General features: G+C 49.4%; 1 protein-coding gene across 1 annotated transcript in view; it reads right to left on the reverse strand.

Annotated features, from left to right (window-relative positions):
- Positions 1–6,867: 6,867 nt before the first annotated feature.
- LOC138469559 (vomeronasal type-2 receptor 26-like) overlaps positions 6,868–17,910 on the reverse strand; it is a 158,008-nt gene continuing 146,965 nt past the window's right edge. The window contains exon 7 of the mRNA XM_069609029.1: positions 6,868–7,793. Within this exon, the coding sequence (XP_069465130.1) occupies positions 6,868–7,793 (926 nt within the window). The remainder of the gene's footprint in view (positions 7,794–17,910) is intronic.

Raw genomic sequence — 17,910 nt, forward strand, 5'->3', positions numbered from 1 at the left:
ACGGGGGGGGGGCATAAAAAGCTTCGACTCTGTGAGCACCAATAAGGATGCAGATTAATGAATATGCTTAGGACCCGATTCATGGATTTTTTTGCACAGTTCAAAGTGTCTTAGCACTGCTGAAAAGTGGCTTTGCACTGCCAACACAAACCCTGATTCATAGAACTGTGCAAAGTGTATTTTTCCAGTGTAAAGTCAGCACAATGTCATTTTTGCAGTACAAAATGACTGCACTGACTTTGCAAAGCAAAAATACACGGTTTCATGTATCGGGTTTTGTGTCGGCAGTGCAAAGTCACCTTTCAGCAGTACAAAGTCACTTCGAACCGTGCAAGAAATTCCATGAATCAGGCCCACAATATTTTTAGGCAAAGCGCAGTGAGATGAAATTATTTGCCATGGTCGACACACTTTGGTACAGCTGCATGCTCCAAGCTGTACACCCGTTTTCGGTGCCGTCATTTTGCAGCACTCTGATTTTGCACGGCCATTCCGCCGCAGCGCCCTTTTCAGAGCGAAAGCCATTCAGGCACTGTAATTTTGGCGCAAGGGATTTTTGGACGTGGCTGACATTGCAGCCACGTCTAAACGCCCTCATGCCAAATAAGATCACAGGACTGCTGCTTTGCTTTTCTTTTAATTAAATTAAATTAGTTAAATTTAAAAAAAAACTCTTTAACTCTGGTCTGCAGCATTTAATCAGCGCCATTAACATTGATAGGTGACACATCTCTCAAGTGCTGTATGCTTTTCGCCATTAGCATTTCTAGTCTACACCAGACTACAATCCCCTTTATAACATCACTGCCCATCGACATGGTGGGCTAGGAGTCATTCTATGCATACATTACTCTTTCTTTGAGAACTAAGTAAATATATTTTAGTTTTAGCGAACAAGTAGCCTCACATTTACACATTTACATTGCAGGAAGGATGCGAGACACGACCTCTAGAACAAACACATTTATTTGATTTTCCAAAGCCGCAGGTACAATTATGTTATTTTGTGCGTGATGCCACATGGTAACATATTGAAGTAGAGATGTGCATTTCCTGACTGACTTATAAGCAAGCTATCAAAACATCCCTGTATGATATTGTATTTGTAGAGCCCACTCTGAAGAAGGACCTAGGTCCCAAATGCATCAGTGGCTAAGGCCTCTGGAAGACTAATATGCATAATGAATACGAATAAAATAAGAGACTTTATCTCATACACACATGGTATCATCATTTTTGTCTATGATCAAGCCAATCATGGAATAATTTAATGCATTATTAAAATATACAGCAGTGTTTACTGGATTCGTTAGTGACCTCATGTTTGGTGAACGTTTCACCAGACACTATTCTCACTTCTAGATTTAAGTTGGTTGCCACTCCCCATGCCGCATGAATTTACAAGAGTTGTTGCGATGAAACAGATTATGCTAAATGACTTGCATGTTAAAAAGAGGAATAACTGAGTCATTGCAAGTGTAGAAACACATCTAAAATTTTCTGGAGTGGCCAAACTAATATACATCTCTAATATGGTCTAATCTCTAATAGGTAATATGGGCACTTAGTGCCCATATTACCTCGAATTGTGCCCCTCTGAAAGCATTATCACTGACTGCCCTCTCTCATTCTCTGGTGTCCGCAGCCGATCTTTATGCTCCTTTGAAATTGACTCAGGGTCGTAGGCTCCCCGCTCAACCTTGGTTCACAGACCAGCTCCGAGCATCCCGCCTCCAACTTAGGCAAGCTGAACGCAAATGGCGTGCATGCTATAGTCCCGCGCTTATAGAGCTATATAAACTTAATTTGGCCACCTATCTGACCAGCGTAAAACTGACGAAATCCAGTTTTTTCGCCCAGAAAATTGAACACGCGCTGTGCAAGCCTAAGGCTCTCTTTTCCATTGTGCACTCGCTAGCCTCCTCGGAGACTCTTACCTCTATGGTTAAACCTTCCCAGGAATTGTGTAACGACTTGGCTTCTTTTTTTATTACTAAAACTGACGTTATTCGAGCCAACATCGCAAAATCTCTGGCTTTATTGCCTCCCGACACCACTTGTTTTGTCCCTTCTCTTCCCGCTGACACTTCAATAATGTTGTCTTTTCATAAAGAAAGACAGGAACCAGGTGTCTTGCGCCCTCAGCACAACAAATTTTATTTTCCAAATTGCTTAGTCAATGCTTTCAATTCTATGCCCTCATGTTTTCAATTCTATGCCCTCTACACGTGTTTCACTATCTTATTTTTTCAGATAGATCTTCAGGAGGGACTTTACACGTTTTTTTAGCAATGCAATTGTATGTCTAAAAAGGGAAAAAAATAGAAAGAAACATTTTTTGATTCAGAATTCTTTGACAGTGTGTTGTAAACATTTCTAATAATGGCGGTTTCAACTTTGATTGCTTTTTAGGATAATTTAACATTTCATGTAGCAAGCACGAAAAACCTGTAAATAATTAGAATTCTTTCACTTACACTTGTTTCTTCCCCTGTGCCGCTACATTTGTCTAGTTTTTACTTTGGGAAAAGTTGTTCGTTTTAAAGCTGTCCCAATTTATGGTTTTTAGAAGCAAAGCTAGAAGAAGAGGGACAATTGTCATTTTATGCTGTCTTGACTCAGTTTAAAAAGATATACCTATATGTTAAATAAAGTCTATTGTTTACTCACCTTTTGCTCTTTCCCTTTTTGAGTTGTATCTCTCGTTCTCTGTAAACAATCCCGCTTTCGGCCTGATAACCGATGTGCTTAGCTGTTTTGCCTTCCTCTTTTATAGTAGATGGGGTTGCGGTCAGGTGTTGGATTCGATCACGTGATCACTAATCCTCCATTTGGTCAGGAAATGACACGACTTGTCTTTCCTGTTGTGACTATCTTTGCTAGAAAAGTATAATCGTGTTCTTGTCGATTGTACCTGATGTTTTTAATCCCTCATTTAGTTTTTATTTTTGGGTAAAATATCTCGTGTTTGATGTATCACGTGATTACGTGATCGCGTCTATGCGCCATTTTGATTTGGGACAGACATGCTTTGTTTTTCTTTGTTTGTTTTCCGTGTTTATCTTCTATGCGCCATTTTAGTTTTGAGAGACGCACCTTCGCATTTTGCTAATTTTTTATAGTTATTCTGAATCTTACTTTTTCAATATAGTGACATAATATCTACTTCCCTCTTGGTCCAAAGGATATATTTGTCATGTTATGCTTAAAGATAAATTTGGTTATTGTACTTACCTGCAGCTAGCGATTTTATGTTTACAACCACATGTGTTTGCTTATTTGTCAATTAACTAAACATTTAGCAAAAAAGACATAAGCATTAATAATTTGCAGTTTTTTCATTTTGGTTTGGGGCTGAACGAAAATTTGTTTTTACAATAGATGAATCAGTTCATTGTCCAAATTCTTCCCGCTGACACTCCTGTGAGTTGGTCTTCTTTCCCCCTGTTCACCGAGGCAGAAGTCTTGACGGCCATCTTGAAGATCAAATCATCATCCCCTGAGGATGCTATTCCAGCTGTTATGATGAAAACGAATGCCCCTGACTTTTTATCTGACATCACGAGGGCGATAAATAACTCTTGCCAGACTGGCCTGGTGCCATCAGAGTTGAAATCTGCAAGGGTTATTGCTCTCCCGAAGAAGCCCTCCTTGGACCCCACTGTCCCGGCTAATTTCCGTCCTATTTCTCTTCTCCCTTTTCTGTCTAAACTTTTGGAATCGTTGGTTACTCCTTTACTGTCCTCTTTTCTGGAGTCCTCTAAAGTCCTTGATCATGCACAGGCTGGTTTCAGGCCAGGTAGAGGTACCAAGAATGTCCTTGTCTCTGTGCAAGATGATTTATCCAGACTTGTAGATGCAGGCGGAGCTGGGGCTCTGATCCGGTTAGACCTCTCTGCCGCTTTCGACACGGTAGACCATTCCATCCTCCTCTCTCACCCCTCACAGATTGGAATCTCCGGCTCTGTTCTTGCCTGGTTCACTGCTTTTCTTTTGGATCGCACGCAGACCCTTGCAATGCCTCTTTTTCTATCTACTCCATGCTCCCTCACCTGTGGGGTCCCTCAGGGATCCTCTCTGTCCCCGATTTTGTTTAATATATATATTTGGGCCCTCATTTGTCTCATCCGTTCTTATGGGCTTAACTGTTATTCCTATGTGGATGACACACAAATCTTAATTCGCTTGGATCAGGATCAATCCGAGGCTGCAGCCTGCCTCCATGACTGTCTTAGTGCAGTCGGGATATGGATGGTTCAGAACTGGTTAAAGCTTAATGGGGACAAGACGGAGGTTTTGTTAGTAGGATGTCCTCCTAGTCCCCTACTCTGGACCCCTGCTTTCTGGCCTTGCTCTCTGGGCGCCTTGCCTGGCCCAGTTAGTAAAGTGAAGAACCTGGGGGTTCTCCTCTCTGCCTCCTTGTCTATGGCTAACCAGGTGGCGGCCATCTGTCAGTCCACCCATCATCAGATCTGGGTCCTTAAGAGGGTCATGCCTTTGATCCCTGAAGCCCTTCATCCTCCCGTGGTGGCTGCGTTAGTGCTCTCACGGCTGGACTATTGTAATTCATTATATTTGGCACAACCGATTGGTCTCATCCATCGTCTCCAGCGAATGCAGAACCTTGCAGCCAGGCTAGCCACTGGCTCCCCTTATGGGGCTCACATTACGCCAGTCCTACTCCAACTTCACTGGCTGCCAGTGAAGCAGCGAATCCATTTCAAGTCTGTGCATTGTCCACCGGGCTATTCATGGCCAGGGTGCTGAATTTCTACAGACTAAATTCACTAGATATATACCGATTCGGGATCTCCGTTCTGCGAGCTCTAACTAGTTGATTGTTCTTAAAGCTAATCGGAAAAGGCTCGGCGGCAGAGCATTTTCTATTGCCGCGCCCAAACTGTGGAACAGTCTCCCCCTGGTACTGAAAGCCATTGCCGACCATCTTGGTTTTAGAAGAGCTCTGAAAACCTACCTGTTCTAAGCTCTGGTCTTCCATTGGTTCTCTCTCAGCTGAGCAGCCTCCTTTTCTAGCGCCATGATGCCTCTGGGTGACCGTGCGCTTTACAAATTGCAATAACATAACATAACATATATATAAAAGAGACAGTTGTGTATTTGTGTGTGTGTCTTTTCGAAATGTTCAGCATACTTCCCAACATGATACAAGCCTGGAATGTGGCATGTGGGTAGGTTCCATGGTGTAGACAATGTAAAAAGTATAATATATACCTTTTTCAGAGAATTTATTTTTTAAGCGGTCTGCAATTCTTACCACTGCCATATGGCTCTTTGCACCGTAGTTCTGCCATAGTTCTACGTTCATTGTTCCTAAAGTTCAGCAGGTCATTGTTCCTAAACTTTCTAGCTGATATTAGCGACACTCACTTTAGAAGTCTTGCAGGTGACACAAAACAGTGCTTTTGTAGTAATGTGGGGGACAGGAAACGGCACGTCTCCTCAATAGTGTCTGCAATGACGTTGTACATCACATTGTGGCAATTCTCTCATGATAATTACAGAAACTTAATTTCCCAAAGAAGCTGTTCAAAGTATGCCATCTGAACAGCTTTCCTGCTTCAACCGTACACGTACGAGAACGTCACTTCAAGCTTACACCCTTCAGGCCTACAAGTATGGCGCTTATGTTGACGTTGCTGCTGCTTCAGCTGTAGATTGGGACACCAATAATATTTCTGCACAATCTCAATGCTCAAATTCAAAATAGCTGGAACCGATTTACAGGATTCATGCTTTTCTCATGGTCAGCTTTATGTGGCTTGCTCCAGTGTTGGAAATAAAGACAATGGGCCTCATTAGGAGTATGGCGGTAAGGCAACAACGGCACCGGTATTACTACCGGCACCGTTGCTACCATACCACCATACTAGGACTTCTGCTTGCGGGTGCCCTTACAGCCACAGTACGATGACTTTTCATCGCAGGATGGTTTTTTTGCGGCTTTTTTTACCGCAAATGTATTTAAAAAAAAATGGAATTTTTTAGGGTGGTTAGACAATTATATATATGGGGTGTGGGTGTTTGTGAATACATGAACAATTAAATGTTATAGAGGGTTTGGGGGTGGAATCCCCCCAAAAATAATTGTACAAAAATGTGATGTTTTTTTTCTGTAAAAAAATGGCGGTAAAAAACCACGCAAAAAAAATCCCATGATGAAATGACATGGAACCGTAGCCACCTGGTCTGACCAGGTGGCCGTACCGGCATCCGTGAGCAGAAGATGATGGTAGCAATGGTACCATTATAAACGGTACCGCTGCTACCATCCTCCCCATTCCCATTGAGCCCTATGGGGGCTCAAATGGGAATGGGGACGTACCGGCTTAAAAAAAAGAATTGTCTTAAGGAAAAGTCTGTTTTTTTAAAGCTTCATTGTATAATAATGTATAAATATATGAAGGAAATGGGCAAAAAGTTCACTTCAATTTTGCTTCGTCGCAAAAGGAATATTATCTCAATTTTCTGCTTTTTAGGCGAATCTCTCTTTTTCCCAAAAATGCAGGGTGTTATGATATGATATATGTCATTTATAACGCGCCTATACACACGTGTTTCTTTGCTAGGCGCAACAAGACAAGGGAGAGAAAAAAAAGGGAGGACAAGACAAACTATCTTACTAGGCCTTGTGTCATTCAGATCGTGCTAGGGCTACAGGGCAAAGTGCAGAGGGAGAGGAGAGGGGGGAGTGCCAGGGAGAAGCTATTTGAGGAATAACATACAAGATGTTGCTTTATATATGCATTGCTAAGTTCTTTTTTCTTGCCTACCTTTCATAATTGGTTATACATGAGGAACATCTTATACGAACATCTGGTGACATATTTTAGGTGATTAGTTGGCAGACTACTGAGCAGTTTCCTTCCGGATTCCCGTTTCCCTTCCCATCAGATATTCTCTTGTGTTCATCTCTGGCCTAAACAGGATGATATAGCATTTATGAAAGAATATACATGAAACCAAAGCAGAGCTGGAAGACAAGATGGCGAAGATCTCCATGGCCACCATGTACTTGCCCTTGGTGCTGAGGTAGGCAGGAATGAAGGAAAGCCAGACACTGAGGAAGGCCAGCATGCTGAAGGTGATGAATTTGGCCTCATTGAAACTGTCAGGCAACTTTCTAGCCAGGAAGGCTACTAGGAAACTGATGGAGGCAAGAAGTCCAAGATATCCCAGCATGCACCAGAATGCAAGGGAGGACCCCTCGTTACATTCAACTATTATCTTTCCAGGTTCAGTGTATATGTTATATTGTGAGAACGGAGGGGAGAGGCTCAACCAAGAAGCAGTCAGTAGAACCTGAAGGTGCGTGCAAAAACAGATGAGGGCATATGACAAACGAGGCCCAACCCATCTTCTTAAGTGACTATTGGGTTTTGTGGCATTGAAGGCAATGACCACCATGATGGTTTTGGCCAAGATGCCAGATACTGAAAGAGTGAAGGCAATGCCAAAGGCAGCCTGGCGGAGAAGGCATTTCACTGGGGTGGGGTAGCCAATGAAAGCCATTGAGCTCAGAAAGCACAGGGTGAGGGAGAGGAGCAGGAGGTAGCTGAGAGAGCGGTTATTGGCTTTGACAATGGGGGTGTTCCTATGATAAATGAAGAGTCCCAGAATGCCAACAGGCATTAGTGAGCAGAGAATGCAGATAGCTGCCAGGCCAGCTCCTAGAGGTTCGTCATAGGAGAGGAACTCTATTATCTTAAGTAGGCAACGGTCCTGTCGGGCATTGGGCCACTGATCCCATGTGCACTTGGAACATTCTGTCGAGTCTGCAGAAGAGAAGTGAAAAAGGTATTATGCATGGCCATTTCATTTCACTTTTATTGGGGTTTAGTAACATTTTTAGTCACATGACTATTGAATAGTGCACACTTTCACTATTTACTTCAATATAAAGCCTAGGATTATCATATATTTATCATATATGTATACATTGTTATTTTGGGTATGCTGCATGCCAACAGCCTTAACCGAAAGTACCCACATTGCTTCCTTTTGCATGATAATCTATCAGATTGTCTGAATAGTTGCAATGTACAAGCCGATCAAGACACCATGTTTGAATAGGTATTTCAACATCCTTCCATTTGCTGGAACTTTCTGTCCTACTAGTTGCAACTGCGATTAAATGAGCATTATCCAGCCTGCGCTGCAATCTTGAATCCATCCTGAATATACTAGAATGAGGTGAGGGTTCACATGTTTAGGATTTATTTTTGATACCTGCCTCCAGTATAATTACTATAGGGCAGGTGTCTGCAACCGTTGGCTCTTCAGATGTTTTGGACTACAACCCCCATCAACCCCAGGCACAATAGTCAATGGTGAGGAATCATGGAAGTTGCGGTCCAAAACATGTGGAGTGGCACAGATTGCAGGCCCCTGCTATAGGGCAATAATCAAACGTGTACAGCTTCATGATTATAGATTGTACTTAGCCTTAATTGACTCAATAGCTATGTGCCAGGCGCGCACAGTTCTCTAATTGCATGCATATGTTATAACGAATCATGCATGGGTCAACTACTTTGGAGGAAATTCAAACCTAATACATTTTGTTGAGTTCAAAGTCCCTCACATTTTGGGGGAGTCAGGCCAACCTGTGATTGAAATAGAACCGTAATATCCTGTACCAGCCCACAATTGCATTGCTTTCGATGTCTAGTGCAGTCAGGACACCACATAATACAAGCAAGCCTTTTCAATTGAACCTGCAGGAGATAGTTTGCAGGTAAATATAGGTAAGTGGGTTTGGGAATTGGAATGTGACTTAAAGAGGGGGCATCGAGTGCTCTGGGAGCACGGGAGTGGAGATGGCTTCTGCAAAGTTTATCCTCACCACATCTTTTAATATCTGTGCGTCATTTTGGAGGCGAAGTCGAGCATGCCTGTTTATGACATGCGTAAGCTATGTAACATTGACCCACATTGACCATGCATAGTTACATCGGCATATTGCGTCTGTAAGAGCCCTGTGCGAGCGGGGTACGTGTATTTCTGGGGTACGCGTGAAGTTTCACACGCGATTTTGCTGTCAGAGTGGGGTACTTGTATTTCGGGGGAGCGTGTGAAGTTTCACACATGATTTTGCTGTCAGAGCGGGGTACATGTATCCAGTGTGGTGCGCGGGGATTCCTACACGTGAATTGGCAGTGTGGGTCCTCCCAGGTGTCCCCTCTACCCCCTACATGGCCCCTGCAGGCAGCCCACACCACAGGGGACTACCCTGCACCCCTGGTCATGTCCCGCAGGCAGCCCATCCACCATGGGCATGCCCCCCAGCCAAGCCACATGTCATCTTGCAATATGATCACCAACTCATGTTCCCCAGCACCCCCACACCCCAGCAGTGAGGGGCACCTGCCAGCAGGCCCCCACTCATGTCCCCCTGCACCCCTACCCGCAAGCAGTGAGGGGAACCTACCAGCAGGCCCCCACTCATGTCTCACTCATGTCCCCCAGCACCCCCACCCCCGAGCAGTGAGGGACACCTGCCAGCAGGCCCCCCACTCATGTCCCACTCATGACCCCCAGCACCCCACCCCCCAGCAGTAAGGTGCACCTGCCAGCAGACACCCACTCATGTCCCCATGCACCCCCACCCCCAGAAGTGAGGGGCACCTGCCAGCAGGCCCCCACTCATGTCCCACTCATGTCCCCCAACACCCCCAACCCCCAGCTGTGAGGGGCACCTGCCAGCAGGCCCCCACTCATGTCCCCCAGCACCCCCACCCCCCAGCAGTGAGGGGCACCTGCCAGCAGGTCCCCACTTATGTCCCCCTGCACCCCCATCCCCCAGCAGTGAGGGGCACCTGCCAGCAGGCCCCCACTCATGTCCAACTCATGTCCCCAGCACCTCCACCCCCCAGCAGTGAGGGGCACCTGCCAGCAGGCCCTCACTCATGTCCCCCAGCACCCCCACCCCCCAGCAGTGAGGGGCACCTGCCAGCAGGTCCCCACTCATGTCCCACTCATGTCCCCCAGCACCCCCACCCCCCAGCAGTGAGGGGCACCGGCCAGCAGGCCCCCACTAATGTCCCACTCATGTCCCCTGCACCCCCAGCAGTGAGGGGCACCTGCAGCAGGCCCACACTCATGTCCCCCAGCACCGCCACCCCCCAGCAGTGAGGGGCACCTGCCAGCAGGCCCCCACTCATGTCCCACTCATGTCCGCCAGCAGCCCCCCCCAGAAGTGAGGGGCACCTGCCAGCAGGATTCCACACATGTCCCCCAGCACCCCCACCCCCCAGCAGTGAGGGACACCTGCCAGCAGGCCCCCACTCATGTCCCCCTGCACCCCCAGCAGTGAGTGGCACCTGCCAGCAGACCCCCACTCATGTCCCACTCATGTCCCCCAGCACCCCCACACCCCAGCAGTGAGGGGCACCTGCCAGCAGGCCCCCACTTATGTCCCCCTGCACCCCCACCCCCAGCAGTGAGGGGCACCTGCCAGCAGGCCCCCACTTATGTCCCACTCATGTCCCCCAGCACCCCCACCCCCCAGCAGTGAGGGGCACCTGCCAGCAGGCCCCCACTCATGTCCCCCAGCACCCCCACCCCGCAGCAGTGAGGGGCACCTGCCAGCAGGCCCCCACTCATGTCCCCCTGCACCCCCACCCCCAGCAGTGAGGGACACCTGCCAGCAGGCCCCCACTCATGTCCCACTCATGTCCCCCAGCACCCCTACCCCCCAGCAGTGAGGGGCACCTGCCAGCAGGCCCCCACTCATGTCCCCCTGCACCCCCACCCCCCTGCAGTGAGGGGCACCTGCCAGCAGGCCCCCACTCATGTCCCACTCATGTCCCCCAGCACCCCCACCCCCCCGCAGTGAGGGGCACCTACCAGCAGGCCCCCACTCATGTCCCCCTGCATCCCCATCCTCCAGCAGTGAGGGGCACCTGCCAGCAGGCCCCCACTCATGTCCCCCAGCACCCCCACCCCCCAGCAGTGAGGGTCACCTGCCAGCAGGCCCCCACTCATGTCCCCCTGCACCCCCACCCCCCAGCAGTGAGGGGCAACTGCCAGCAGGACCCCACTCATGTCCCCCTGCACCCCCACCCCCCAGCAGTGAGGGGCACCTGCCAACAGGCCCCCACTCATGTCCCCCAGCACCCCCACCCCCAGCAGTGAGGGGCGCCTGCCAGCAGGCCCCCACTCATGTCCCCCCTACATGAAATAAAGATGCACAATCATGGCCCACTTCTACACCAAAATACCACAGCACACCACCCCTTCTTGAGACGCAATGATTTCCCAATCCACCCCAAACTGACATGCCTATCTCAAGACACAAACCAAAAGTCAACTATGTACATCAACACATGTCCGTCACACACACACACTGGTTGGCATTGATTGGGTAAACCCACATTTTCACATGCATTAACCCAATGAGCGAATCCCACACATGGAACTAAAATATCAAAATGTATTATGTACAAAAATAAAGCAATGAAATGAAGGCATAACAAAATAGCAAACATGAAATGAAAAGCATGTGCAAAAGATGAGTAAATGAAAAGTATAACCAATCCAAAGAAATCCGAAAGAAAAATAGTCCAAACTCTTCCTCCACCAACGCAAATCCAAAGGAAACGTAAAAAGATAAATCCATTGATCCATGGTGAAATCAAAAGAAAAAGTTCATAATAATGCATTGTCCAACTATGTACATTCCATTGTCAAGGGTCCATGAGCCCAATGAAAGAAATGAAACCTACCTAAGAAACTACCTAATAAAAAAACTATATACAAATGTGTGTGGCATAGTCCATTCACCACAAATCAAAGGAAAAGGAAAAGGAAACCTAACTCTAAAAACGATTTACAATGGCAGCGGGCTAGTCTGACAGCTCACTTCCCGATTTCCCGGGCCAGGGCATCATCGAACTCCTGCTCGATGTCCCGGAGGCGGTCCTCTTCCATGGCCCCATGGGTTCGCAGGGACGATGACATGTGGACCTCCAACTCCCTGCGAATTGCCTCGAGGCACTCGGCCCGCCTCAGAGCCCTCCACATGGAGTTCTCCGCCCTGACCATTGTGAGCTATGCCTCTTCCAGCCGCTGCCGCTCCGCATCTATGGCTTGGCCCAACCGCTACCAAACGGAAGACACTTCCAATCCTGGGTCCTCCTGCCCTCTGGCCGATGCCTGCCCCTCCGATGTTGAAGGCCCCGAGCCATCATGGCTCCCACCTTGTTTCTGCTGCTGCTGTGCCTGTGCCCTGGCTCTTGCTGCCTGCATGTCCTCCTCTGGCTGGGGTGCAGTTGTTGAGGTGGCCACCCCTGCTGGACGTCCGACTCCAGACTGTGGCAGGGATGTGTCCTCCACCAGCCTGGCCGCAGGGTCAGAGGCAGCTCCACAGGGTACCCAGGTGATACATGGGTGGGAAGATGGCATGGAGGATGACTGGCGCATAGGGGGTTCAGGTGAGGAGGGGGTCGGAAAAAGGTCCACCAAACGGAGGAATCCAGCACTGGTGACCTGTCCCAGTAGGTCAATGCGGTCAACGAGGCAATTGAGATGACGTGCAGTGTCCTCACGAAAACACAGGTCACCTTGCATGCCCCGTTGACGCAACGCCATCCCACTCAGGACAGGCTCAATCCGGTCTCAAATAGCCACGTCCGCAGGGAGAGGAAGGCCAGTTGTTGTAAGCGGATCCCCTCCCTGAAAACGGGTCTGGATGTAGGAATCCCTGCTGGTGCAGGATGATGCAGTCACAGGATCGGGGACAGGATTACACACAGGCACCTCCGTGGCGGCCTGTGGTGCCTCCTGTCCCTGCCCCTGCAATGCACCACTAGCACCAGTGGAATCCCCACCTCCAGACACCGTGTCTGTCCCTTCCACATCCTCCTACTCCACCAAACCCCCCACCAACCTGGATGACGCCGTGCCATCTTCCTACGTCGGACCCTGTGGGGTCTCAGCTGCCCCTTCTGCTGCCGAGGAGTCCAACTCCGACCTCCACCTCTTGGACCTACCCTCGGCAGCTGCGGCCTGGGACTCTGCACTGGACTCTTCACTCCCTGAAGAGGTGACAACCTGGGAGGGGAGCCGGGCCTTGCGTCTCCGGCTGGCGGTGTGATCCCTGCTGCCTTGCTCCACAGCACCCTCTCCGCCCTCTTCATCAGTTGACGCTGCAGACAGCGAAAGATAGAACACAGGCATCAGGGCACTGTACAATGGACTGATACACACATGACAGTTGTACATGAGTGGCAGTGTCAGACTTCAGCCATGGCATCACACTCCCTAACACACATGTCATTTCCACTCACACACATGAGTAATTCCACAGCAATATTGCACCAGGCTGCACCATTCATACACATACAACAGCATCAGCATCCGAAGGTGAGCCTGACGTCACATGAAACATGGGAAGTACAAAACACATTCACACAAACCAACACACTTACATGCATGTGTGCATGTCCACCAACTGTCAGAGCGATGAGATCGCCATCCATGTCACATCTGGCATTGAGCCTTCTACATGTCAGTGCCACAGGCATCCATGTTGCATCACAGTTGCACACTTGTCAAATAGACACAATTGCACATGTACACAGTGCAGATACATGCAGCTGGAACCAACATCCATGTGTGACATCACAACCATGCCAACGTACATACACAGTAATTCAAACATGTGTGCTCCCACATCTGCATTTGGCCGGCATGCTTACCCACACATACACCATCCATGTGTCTCACACATGAGAGGATTCGCATGTGTCAGCCTCACGCCCCTGTACATACACATCCATACATGGCCCTACAAAAACACATGTGCAACCTGCACACTACTGGGACACCACGACATGCACAGCGTCCAATCATTATGCATGTACACTTACCGCTCGACTCCAGACGGGTCTGCCTCTCAAGGACCTGGACGTGGAGCGCTGGGCATATGCGTTCCAGGAGCCTCATTTGGTGGTCGGACAGGTGGCCCCCGGCGCCGGGCCTTGTCAAGGGTCCTGGACCTGAAGTCCTCCCAGCGCTTCTTGACATGTTTGATGTCGCGGACTGCCACCCCCTCCTCGTTGATGGCAGTCACGATGTCCATTTAGATCCTGGTCCGTCCTTCATAGTCGGCGCGAGAACTTCCAAAGAGGGCATCATACTGCCCCAGGACTTGCTCCACCAGGACACCAACTTCCCTGGCACTGAAGCTGGTGGCCCTCTGCCTCTCTGGCTGGGGGTTGCCAGATGGTGGTGTGCCCGACATGGCAACCCCAGAGGCAGGTGTGGGTGGGCAACTGGGTCCTGGGGCTGGGCTGTGGAGCGATGGTATCCCAGTCGGGAGTCTTCAGTTCCAGCAGGGGTGGTCACAACAACTGCACCCCTGCAGATGCATGAGGTGCAGGCAGCAAATAGCAGGGCACGTGGGCAGCAGGCAGGCAGTCAGCAGCAGATGGCAGGTGGGAGCGTGCTCAGGGCACTGGGGGGCAGTAATTCGGACTTCTGGGCAGGAGCGTGGTCTTCCGTGTGTTGTTGCATGGCCAGCTTGATACGGAGTGATTTGGCACATGAAAATGTTGCATGTCAGCACGTAATTCGAGGAATGACCCTTAGCGCGTAAGCGTGTCAGCACACGTACGCTGTTTCATTGGACCAAAGGCCCTTAGCGCGTAAGCGCGTCTGTGACGTGACGCGCGCGGGTGTTTCCCTCGTGACGTGGCCATAGTGGCTCATGGCGCGTGAAAAAACTGCACGTCCGAGTGTCAGCTCGCGTAAGTGATGTTGCACATGTGGGGCGCTTTAAAAGGCATTTCCTTGTACGTGCTTTTCGTGGAGAGCGAGTGGGTGAATTCTTTACTTCTTTTCGGTTCACACGCGTTTACTTCACATCGTTTGAAGTTCGTACTCCCTGTTACCTCTGACAGCGTTAATTATTTTTGTTAGGCCTGTTTCCTCAAATAGCGTTCACTTCTTCTTTTGCCCTGTCTCCTCAGACAACGTACAATTCTTCTTTTGGCGGGGGTGTTGCAAACGCGCACATGCACGTTTGTTTCACGTTCTTTTTCCAGGCAGAGGGTTCAGTCGCGCACGCATTTACCAACTGTGCTTGCCCCGTGTGTCGCATACCCCTTCAGAGGTCATTGTGGCTACGTGTAACACGCGTATGCTTATTTTAGTGTTCCTGGGTGCCACAGCGTAGTGCGGGTTCATTTTTCCACGCACGTGGTCTACGAGGGGTTGCGTGCACGTTATTTTTTGTTTTCGGGGTGCCGGTGCGTTGCGTGACCCGTCATCTTCCCCCAGGGGTCACAGACAGCCTTGCTAGAGCACTATGGTACGAATTCTATCTAGTACCCTACCCCTTTCACCCCCAATTGCCCAGGACAATCGTTTACTGCTCCTCCCATATGCACAACAACATCAGTGCCATGGTTGGGAGGCGACCAAGCGGTAAGGGAGGCAAAGGTGGTCGACCTCCAAAAGGTGGGCGTGGTGGGCGCGGTAGGGGACGTGGCCAGGATTTGCAGGGTGCCCCTAGACCCCCATGTGTGGAGGACCAATCAGGGACACCCATGCCCCCCATGGTTATGGGAAACGTAGCTGACACCCTCCCAGCTCAGCCCTTGTTTGACCAGCCCATTGTGGCACCTGACCCGGCACAGGATGACTCCCAGGCTGACTTCCACGTCAGCAAGTCTAAGCTATGTGTGGTGGCCCAAGTTGGTGTTACCAGGCCACGTGTATCTGGGGCAGCAATGTCATCTGCTGCCCCAAGTAGGCATGGTGAGGAGGCTGCAGGGGCAGCTGTAGCTCTATCCACCCCAGCTCTGAGTCTCCCAGCTGGGACATTGTCGGTCCAGGTCCATCAAACCGATGTTGCCCCTGCCAACATCACACTTCAGCCAATGCCTGCACCAAGACCTATGGTCATTGTGCCTTTGCACACTCCTAGTACCCAGTCCACCGGCGCTTCTGCCCCTACTGACCAGAGCGGCATAAGCCACTCAGGCTCTGCTCCACCTTTGAAAAAGAGGAAGAAGGGTGCTCTGGCACGACAGGCTGAGACCCCAGACACGGCTACACTCTCCGCCACATCAAGGAAGCCTAGCTTTAATGACGCCAATCTTGATGCACTTGTGACCCATGTGTCGGCACATAGCCGAGAAATGGTGGTGACTGCAGGGTGCAAGACCACACCTGGTCAACGTAGGGCACACTGGCAGACCATCACCGACCGCATAAGTGCCCTTGGATTTGTGAGGCGCACAGCTGATGATTGCTACAAGCGGTGGAATGACCTGAAACGCAGAGCAAAGAACAAGCTGGCCTCAAATCATGCCGCTACTCTGGTGACTGGCGGTGGGTCTCCACCAGAGGATAACAAACTCACTGAACACGAGTCTGTTGCCGGGACCTTCGTCACAGAGGAACAGATCCAAGGCGTGGGAGACCTACCTGATTACGACGCATTGTCCAGTGAGTTCCCATGCATGTGTGTGTAATCCATGTGTATGTTGTTTGGGTGACAGGTTCTGATTGAGTGCCAGTTGAGGGTGTGTACTCCTGAGTGTTATGGGTCACCTATGTGCTTCCTCCAATACATTCACGTGCCTTTGTTTGGGTATGACAGTATCCCTTCTGCCCACAGTAGCCAATTAGCCCCACATTACTGATGTTGCCCTTGAACTATCATCTTGCAACAACATTGTTCTGATTTGTTCTGTGTTCATTCAGGCTGTTTGTTTAGATCATCCCATTGTTCATATTCTTTTTTCATCCCTAATGCCACATATGTGACATGCTATATCATTGTTTACACCCCACATTGTGCCACTTTAGTTACCTGGTTATGTGAATGATTAGACCATTCAGGGCGAGGGAGTATTGGCCTGCTGAAATTTATTTTTAGGGCCTGTTTGCATGTGGAACATGATAGTTGTTTCCTGTCATGTTGAAGTGACCAACCATTGATGTGTACATCTTCCTACAATCACTGTCTTATTTTACACTGGATGTGTTGCAGTGTGTGGCACATGCATATTTTGCAACACTATTCTGCATTAATCTTCTCATCATGTCCATGTGACATGGATGTGTGGCAGTACTCATTCACTGACATATCGCTATAGTTGTCTAATTTACCATGGCTATGCTACATGACAGCTGTGTGCTGGCATGTGTCATGTATGTGTATTGGACATGCCTCTCACAGGCTGATGTGTGATGCCAGTGCTACACAACATGCTGCAAATGTGTTGCTTTTCCATCTTGGTGTCCTCATTGTCTGCCTTTTTGACTCCCCTTCAAACTCATTGACAGTGCATGCATGCCAGGGTTATAGTCATGTGGGACATGTGTAAACCATGTACAGGATCTCTGTCGTGTCAGGCCTACGTGTGTGCTATGGTGCTCATGCCTGTTTCCATTTCTTGTATTTCATGTTTTTGCAGGTGACGACGCACTTGATGCTGGTGAGGTTCAGGAGATGGTGCAGACCCAGGAGGATTCTCAGCCACGACCAGGCACCAGTGGGGGACGTGGTGTGGTGGTGGGTGAAAACACTTCGGTACTGCAGACCATACTGTTGAGGGCTGTCTCTGGGTGCAGCTCCCCAGACCTCTATTCAGGTGCTGAGTCGGATGATGAGACTTATGTGCTGTCGCAGGTCAGTGCTTCTGGCAGGGATTCTGTTCTGTCCAACCCACCTGCACCAGGGGTAGAACCCTCTATATGGATGTCAGTGTTGGGAGGTCCGCCTTTGGCGGTTACGGATGCTGGGTCACACTCCACAGCATCTGATCCTGTTCCTGGGCCAGCAAATCAGAGGGGGAATGCAGTCCTGCATCCTCAGGCAGTGCCAGCACAGCAAGGTGCAGATCGCCTTGCCCCGAACAGGTGTGGTGCCCGCCGACA

The sequence above is a fragment of the Ambystoma mexicanum genome, chromosome 1p, assembly GCF_040938575.1.
Source record: "Ambystoma mexicanum isolate Mex_15411 chromosome 1p, UKY_AmexF1_1, whole genome shotgun sequence".
Taxonomy (NCBI): domain Eukaryota; kingdom Metazoa; phylum Chordata; class Amphibia; order Caudata; family Ambystomatidae; genus Ambystoma; species Ambystoma mexicanum.